The 9,217-nt window shown below is 42.2% G+C and overlaps 1 protein-coding gene across 1 annotated transcript in view; it reads right to left on the bottom strand.

Annotated features, from left to right (window-relative positions):
* Positions 1 to 701: 701 nt before the first annotated feature.
* Positions 702 to 9,217, bottom strand: part of HPSE2 (heparanase 2 (inactive)) — a 273,487-nt gene continuing 264,971 nt past the window's right edge. Inside the window, exon 12 of the mRNA XM_072129444.1 lies at positions 702 to 1,357. Within this exon, the coding sequence (XP_071985545.1) occupies positions 1,192 to 1,357 (166 nt within the window). The 3' untranslated portion in view covers positions 702 to 1,191. The remainder of the gene's footprint in view (positions 1,358 to 9,217) is intronic.

Genomic DNA, 9,217 nt, shown 5'->3' with positions numbered 1-9,217 from the left:
CAGCCTGTGGAGAGGGGAGCAGAGCGGCGGGGAGGGGTCTTACAGGGGATTATACAGATCGGGAGCGGATTTTATCCTGCATTGGATGTATATGTGTTATACGTGATGCTATAAAGATGGGACGTATCTATAGGGGGTCCTAAGGCTCCTCTATAACATAACATTACACCATTATCATTCATGGCACTCGGCAGTGGGGGTCCTATTACACGGGGGTCCTACATACTGCAATCTATCAGATTATAATATAAATTATTTTACATGACAGGTGTGAATTGGGTCCATGGTAGATCCTGATAGGAAGGTGTCCCAATGATTGGGGGGGTCACCCAGGATGACCCAGGACAGACCCATAAAGATAAGATATAGCATAAGTGTCTGCTCAGTGTTGATCTGATTAAAGGGAAACTCTATTCCTAGCGGAGAACCAGATTAAAGGGATATATGGACCCACACACACTCAATGATCCCATCAGCATGTGTGACTCTGTACCCTCCTAGAACAAGTAGACACCTTCCATTTCTGGATTGATGGGGGTTCCAGCAGACTGTGGAGTACCAGGGGGTCTCCAATGGGCCCCAGATGTAAAAGGTCCATCAAAAATGTAACACATACAACAGACTAGACTTGGAGATGGGTGAAGTTACAAAGTAGAGCAGCAACCCATCTTATTGGGGGGGGGGGGTGACCCAGCACCAGTAGAGGACCCCATTTTATCATCTATGACCCTTTTTCCTCTCTCTACCTGCGGCGCCGAGCGTTATGGTCCTGGATGATGCTGCAGTAAACCCGATGTACACCGAGATCACTGTTATCTGATAAAACCTCCAGTGATGGAGACGCGGAGACTACGGGAGAGGCTTCTTCTTGGCACAAACCTTCTGCTCTATTTCTAATGGTAGGAAACTTGGCATCTCCACCTGGAGCCAATCAGGTTCAGCCTTCCCTTCTACAAATAAAGGTTAGAAATAAAAGCAAAAATCTTCACTGGTTCCCATGGGTGACGTCCCCCGGTTGTGAGCTTGTAGGGGGCTCCCACCTTCCCAGCAGTGTAGTGAGTAGTTACATTAGGCCGTGCGGTCGCTTGGTGGCCCGGAGCTTTGTAGGAAGAAGTCTTTAAGTTCACGCTTTTTGCTTTTCGTTGTGTCTTTGGTTGCAGCTCTCTTGAATATTTATGGCACAAGTTGTGACTATCGGTATCTACAAGCCACAGCGTTTACATTCTTGACCACATAAAAGCCGATGGTTAGTGGGGGGATGACGAGGGTGCGGCCAGGTCGTAGTGGGCGGGGCCTTAGATCCGGGAGCGTTCCATCATCAATCATCACCAGATGCTGACCATTCAGCTGAACTTTCCTGTGGAAGAGAAAGTCGTTGTAAGATATTCCGTCATGGGATAACACATCGTTACATTGTATTACCAGGTCTAGAGGGTCCTATAGATTGGCTACATGAATAGCGGATGACATGGAGTAAGTATAGGGGAGAATGACGAAGGGGACAGGGGGGATTAGAGTACAAGGACAATTCATGAAACTTGTTCTATAGCAAAATGTATACGGGATAATCACAGTACAATGTAAAAATAGCTAAATAGAAGAAATTTCTGGTCATCTCCTAGAAAACAAGGCGCGTCCTCCACACCTAGAAGAAAGACGTCTCACTACTGCCATACACAGAATTCATTACAGTAAGGGCAGAGACACTAGGGACTATACTGAGGTTGTGTTGGCTGATACAATGTCCAAGTTCAGGACAGACCCTGGTCTTATGATGGTTGATACAATGTCCAAGTTCAGGGCAGACCCTGGTCTTGTGATGGTTGATACAATGTACAAGTTCAGGGCAGAATCTGGTCTTATGATGGTTGATACAATGTACAAGTTCAGGGCAGACTCTGGTCTTATGATGGCTGATACAATGTACAAGTTCAGGGCAGACTCTGGTCTTATGATGGCTGATACAATGTCCAAGTTCAGGGCAGACTCTGGTCTTATGATGGTTGATACAATGTACAAGTTCAGGGCAGACCCTGGTCTTATGATGGTTGATACAATGTCCAAGTTCAGGGCAGACCCTGGTCTTATGATGGTTGATACAATGTCCAAGTTCAGGACACACCCTGGTCTTATGTTGGCTGATACAATGTCCAAGTTTAGGGCAGACCATGGTCTTATGATGGTTGATACAATGTCCAAGTTCAGGAGAGACCCTGGTCTTATGATGGTTGATACAATGTCCAAGTTCAGGACAGACCCTGGTCTTATAATGGTTGATACAATGTCCAAGTTCAGGACAGACCCTGGTCTTATGATGGTTGATACAATGTCCAAGTTCAGGAGAGACCCTGGTCTTATGATGGTTGATACAATGTCCAAGTTCAGGACACACCCTGGTCTTATGATGGTTGATACAATGTCCAAGTTTAGGGCAGACCCTGGTCTTATGATGGTTGATACAATGTCCAAGTTCAGGACAGACCCTGGTCTTATGATGGTTGATACAATGTCCAAGTTCAGGACAGACCCTGGTCTTATGATGGTTGACACAATGTCCAAGTTCAGGACAGACCCTGGTCTTATGATGGTTGATACAATGTCCAAGTTCAGGACAGACCCTGGTCTTATGATGGTTGATACAATGTCCAAGTTCAGGACAGACCCTGGTCTTATGATGGTTGATACAATGTCCAAGTTCAGGACAGACCCTGGTCTTATGATGGTTGATACAATGTCCAAGTTCAGGACAGACCCTGGTCTTGTGATGGTTGATACAATGTCCAAGTTCAGGGCAGACCCTGGTCTTGTGATGGTTGATACAATGTCCAAGTTCAGGGCAGAACCTGGTCTTATGATGGTTGATACAATGTACAAGTTCAGGGCAGACTCTGGTCTTATGATGGCTGATACAATGTCCAAGTTCAGTGCAGACTCTGGTCTTATGATGGTTGATACAATGTCCAAGTTCAGGGCAGACTCTGGTCTTATGATGGTTGATACAATGTACAAGTTCAGGGCAGACCCTGGTCTTATGATGGTTTATACAATGTCCAAGTTCAGGGCAGACCCTGGTCTTATTATGGTTGATACAATGTCCAAGTTCAGAACAGACCCTGGTCTTATGATGGTTTATACAATGTCCAAGTTCAGGACAGACTTGGATGTCTTTCCTGAAAGTAATTAGATCGCATGTTATTGGAACTAGACTTTTGGGATGGGACATTGACCCAGTGATTATTCATTTTTGGAGTTGAAAATGAATTATGGTTAATATTGGGCAACGCCCAACCACAAACTGTAGTTATTATTCCTTCTTCTAGATAAATTCTGCATAGTCTGGGCATGACAGACCTTATCTACGATGATTACTGTGATATTAAGACGCTGAGATGTCCTAATGGGGTGGTTCTGGGTGTTGTAGCTGTAAGACATTGGATGTACTAGGACAATATGAAACTCGCCAGAGACTCTCTAGACATCCATCCTCCAGTGATACATCCTAGGGCTGCACACTGACAAGTCATGGGGTATCTGTGGAGTTACCATTCTGCCTTGCACCCCCGGGGTTCTGCTTTCTCATGGTCCTAAAATATAGATTAGACTTTAGATAATAGAAGTGACAGCCAAGGATACAATGTGACGGACATACTACATATTACTATGTGTTACTAGATTCCATGTGTTTTCACTAGAGGGAGCTCTTAGAATTGATGGGAATCCTGATAGATGACAATTAGGGACTGTTTGTGAAATAGTATATTGATATAGACCTTGTTCTATGTATCGGCCTCAAGTCTGAAAAAAGTCAGCAAACATTAAATGAAAAAGTGTTTTTATAAAGATAGATAGATAGATAGAAGATAGATAGATAGATAGATAGATAGGAGATAGATAGATAGATAGATAGGAGATAGATAGATAGATAGATAGGAGATAGATAGATAGATAGATAGATATAGATAGATAGGAGATAGATAGATAGGAGATAGATAGATAGGAGATAGATAGATAGATAGATAGGAGATAGATAGGAGATAGATAGGAGATAGATAGATAGATAGATAGATAGATAGATAGGAGATAGATAGATAGTAGATAGATAGGAGATAGATATATAGGAGATAGATAGATAGATGATATATAGATAGATAGATAGATAGATAGATAGGAGATAGATAGATAGGAGATAGATAGATAGATAGGAGATAGATAGATAGGAGATAGATAGGAGATAGATAGATAGATAGATAGATAGGAGATAGATAGGAGATAGATAGATAGATACATAGATAGATACATAGATAGATAGATAGATAGATAGGAGATAGATAGATAGATAGATAGGAGATAGATAGATATGAGATAGATAGATAGATAGATAGATAGATAGATAGATAGGAGATAGATAGATACAGATGATTTAAAGACAATTGTGTTTGTGGTTGTGGTCTATTTCCTTGAACGTGGTAGGAGATAGATAGATAGATAGATAGATAGATAGATAGATAGATAGGAGATAGATAGATAGATAGATAGATGGTAGATAGGAGATAGATAGGAGATAGATAGATAGGAGATAGATAGAGAGATAGATAGGAGATAGATAGATAGATAGATAGATAGGAGATGGATAGATAGGAGATAGATATGTGTAAAAGTTTGGAGAAGCACTGCAATGCTGGTGGGTGCAAAGTCCAGATGCTTGACAAAGGCTCCTTGTGGGCTGAAACGTTGCACTTGGAATAAAAGACACCCCGTCACCTTTTTGACACCAATCTGGAGTGCTGCCAGTTTTTGAAACTTTATATAGATAGATAGATAGATAGATATGAGATAGATAGATAGATAGATATGAGATAGATAGATAGATAGATAGATAGATAGATAGATAGATAGGAGATAGATAGATAGATAGGAGGTAGATAGATAGATAGGAGATAGATAGATAGATAGATAGATAGGAGATAGATAGATAGATGGATAGATAGGAGATAGATAGATAGATAGATAGATAGATAGATAGGAGATAGATAGATAGATAGATAGATAGGAGATAGATAGATAGATAGATAGATAGATAGATAGATAGGAGATAGATAGGAGATAGATAGATAGATAGATAGATAGATAGATAGATAGATAGGAGATAGATAGGAGATAGATAGATAGATAGATGGATAGATAGGAGATAGATAGATAGATAGATAGATAGATAGATAGATAGATAGGAGGTAGATAGATAGATAGGAGATAGATAGATAGATAGATAGATAGGAGATAGATAGATAGATAGGAGATAGATAGATAGATAGGAGATAGATAGGAGATAGATAGATAGATAGATAGATAGATAGATAGATAGATAGATAGATAGATAGATAGATAGGAGATAGATAGATAGATAGGAGGTAGATAGATAGATAGATAGATAGATAGGAGATAGATAGATAGATAGATAGATAGATAGATAGATAGGAGATAGATAGATAGATGGATAGATAGGAGATAGATAGATAGATAGATAGATAGATAGATAGATAGGAGATAGATAGATAGATAGATAGATAGGAGATAGATAGGAGATAGATAGATAGATAGATAGGAGATAGATAGGAGATAGATAGATAGATAGATGGATAGATAGGAGATAGATAGATAGATAGATAGGAGGTAGATAGATAGATAGGAGATAGATAGATAGATAGATAGATAGGAGATAGATAGATAGATAGATAGATAGATAGATAGATAGATAGATAGATAGGAGATAGATAGATAGGAGATAGATAGGAGATAGATAGATAGATAGATAGATAGATAGATAGGAGATAGATAGGAGATAGATAGGAGATAGATAGATAGATAGATAGATAGATAGATAGATAGATAGGAGATAGATAGGAGATAGATAGATACAGATGATTTAAAGACGATTGTGTATGTGGTTGTGGTCTATTCCCCTGTACGTGGTTGTGGTCTATTCTCCTGTACGTGGTTGTGGTCTATTCTCCTGTACATGGTTGTGGTCTATTCCCCTGTACATGGTTGTGGTCTATTCCCCTGTACGTGGTTGTGGTCTATTCCTCTGTATGTGGTTGTGGTCTATTCCCCTGTACATGGTTGTGGTCTATTCTCCTGTACGTGGTTGTGGTCTATTCCCCTGTACGTGGTTGTGGTCTATTCCCCTGTACGTGGTTGTGGTCTATTCCCCTGTACGTGGTTGTGGTCTATTCCCCAGTACATGGTTGTGGTCTATTCCCCTGTATGTGGTTGTGGTCTATTCCCCTGTACGTGGTTGTGGTCTATTCCCCTGTACGTGGTTGTGGTCTATTCCCCTGTACGTGGTTGTGGTCTATTCCCCTGTACGTGGTTGTGGTCTATTCCCCTGTACGTGGTTGTGGTCTATTCCCCTGTACGTGGTTGTGGTCTATTCTCCTGTACGTGGTTGTGGTCTATTCTCCTGTACGTGGTTGTGGTCTATTCCCCTGTACGTGGTTGTGGTCTATTCCCCTGTACGTGGTTGTGGTCTATTCCCCTGTACGTGGTTGTGGTCTATTCCCCTGTACGTGGTTGTGGTCTATTCCCCTGTACGTGGTTGTGGTCTATTCCCCTGTACGTGGTTGTGGTCTATTCCCCTGTACGTGGTTGTGGTCTATTCCCCTGTACGTGGTTGTGGTCTATTCCCCTGTATGTGGTTGTGGTCTATTCCCCTGTACGTGGTTGTGGTCTATTTCTTTGCACGTGGTTGTGGTCTATTCCCTTGCACGTGGTTGTGGTCTATTTTCCTGTACGTGGTTGTGGTCTATTCTCCTGTACCTGGTTGTGGTCTATTCCCCTGTACGTGGTTGTGGTCTATTCCCCTGTATTTGGCTGTGGTCTATTCCCCTGTACGTGGTTGTGGTCTATTCTCCTGTACGTGGTTGTGGTCTATTCCCCTGTACGTGGTTGTGGTCTATTCCCCTGTACTTGGTTGTGGTCTATTCCCCTGTACTTGGTTGTGGTCTATTCCCCTGTACGTGGCTGTGGTCTGTTCCCCTGTACATGTTTGTGGTCTATTCCCCTGTATGTGGTTGTGGTCTATTCCCCTGTACGTGGTTGTGGTCTATTCCCCTGTACATGTTTGTGGTCTATTCCCCTGTACGCGGTTGTGGTCTATTCCCCTGTACGTGGCTGTGGTCTGTTCCCCTGTACATGTTTGTGGTCTATTCCCCTGTACGTGGCTGTGGTCTATTCCCCTGTACGTGGTTGTGGTCTATTCCCCTGTACTTGGTTGTGGTCTATTCCCCTGTACGTGGCTGTGGTCTGTTCCCCTGTACATGTTTGTGGTCTATTCCCCTGTACGTGGCTGTGGTCTATTCCCCTGTACGTGGTTGTGGTCTATTCCCCTGTACTTGGTTGTGGTCTATTCCCCTGTACGTGGCTGTGGTCTGTTCCCCTGTACATGTTTGTGGTCTATTCCCCTGTACGTGGTTGTGGTCTGTTCTCCTGTACGTGGTTGTGGTCTGTTCCCCTGTACATGTTTGTGGTCTGTTCTCCTGTACGTGGCTGTGGTCTGTTCCCCTGTACATGTTTGTGGTCTATGCTCCTGTACACGGTCGTGGTCTCGGCCGGCTTCTCCTGTACATGGTTTGGGATCTGCGTATAACTGTTTTGTACAATAAAAAGATCACATTACCATAGCTGGCAAAAGTGTTTAACACAAAATCCAAACATGTCCAAACCTCTTTAAGATTAAGAACATTTGTTTGGAAATCTTGGAATCTCAATTTTCTACCAATCTTTACAGAAGAGTCTGAATGTTTGGGTTTGTATCCAGAGGTCTGGATGAAGCACTAAATCTCCGGACATTAATCTAAGCCAGGACTGACACACTAAACACCACAGAGTATTTCTGTCTGCTCTGAGAGGGTCGGGGGAGACTTTAGCATTAGACAAGTTGTGGCTTTCAGAGAATTCTTCACAATGTAACAACTGTCTGCATTTCGGATGCTCTTGTAGCTTATTAAAGATGCAGCAAGTAGCGAAACTACCAGAAACCATGAATAGGACGAAGGCAAACGGCAAATAACATCACAGTCCAGGCCGCGTTTTATGGGGAATACAGTAACTTTAGAAGAATTGACAAGCGTCTGCTGACGTGTCTGTATGACTGGTCACCATTGTAGCCGATGATGAGGAATGGACTGAATATGGGAAAGCCCAGTTATGGGAAGGAGAGGTCTATGTCCCGGGGCTTCACCTTCATATCACATGTCATTTCTTATATGTTACATTGTATATTTTATGTACAGGCAGTCCCTGGGTTACATACAGGATAGTTTCTGTAGGTTTGTTCTTAAGTTGAATTTGTATGTAAGTCGGAACTGTATATTTTATAATTCTAACCTCGGCCAGAATTTTTTTGGGCTCTGGGACAACTGTATTTTAGAAATGTTGGATTGTCATAAGAACCAGGATTATCAATAAAGCTTCATTACAGACGCCTGTGATAACTGTTATAGCTGATTATTGTAGACTAAGGATAAAGTACAGTAAATAACCAACATCCAGAGGTCCGCTTGTAACTAGGGATCGTCTGTAAGTCGGGTGTTCTTAAGTAGGGGACCGCCTGTATATAGAATAAAGACAGTTTCCCCTTTTCTAGCAATTAGTTATTTTTAGTCCATTCTCATCTTGTAGGGATCACTGGGGGAAGGGTTCTGTATGGTGCACCCATTATGGCAAATGTCAATCATGGAGTAAAGGGGGTGTCGTTGGGCTATGTTAGGTGGTTTAAGAGTTAATACAAGGGGTGCACCTTGAGGCTCATTTGCATAAAGCTAATTACTTTTTAAACAATAGAAATCCATACGTTGCTTTATTCATCTCCAAATGATTCTCTAAATAGTGGCAGTAAAATAGCAGCTCACTTCTGTAGGGGGGCAGCCTGTACCCCACATAAACTAGCCCTGCACTGGCCTTAACTGGTACAGTAGAGGGGGAGGGGGCTGTGACTTACCTGTGGAAGTCTATGGCAATTTTAAAAGAGGGGGTTAAAGCATTGGACTGGGATCAGGGGCGTAACTACAGTGGTAGTAGCCATAGCAGCCGCTATGGGGCCCACAGTGTCAAGGGGCCCCGTCATCCTACCTGACATACTAAAGAGTGGAGGATGTATACATATAGTGGAGGATATATACATATTGTACAGCATAACATGTATATAACATATATGTGA

The sequence above is a fragment of the Engystomops pustulosus genome, chromosome 11 (genome assembly GCF_040894005.1).
Source record: "Engystomops pustulosus chromosome 11, aEngPut4.maternal, whole genome shotgun sequence".
NCBI classification, from domain to species: Eukaryota; Metazoa; Chordata; class Amphibia; order Anura; family Leptodactylidae; genus Engystomops; species Engystomops pustulosus.
This window is presented reverse-complemented; position numbering and strand designations above follow the sequence as displayed.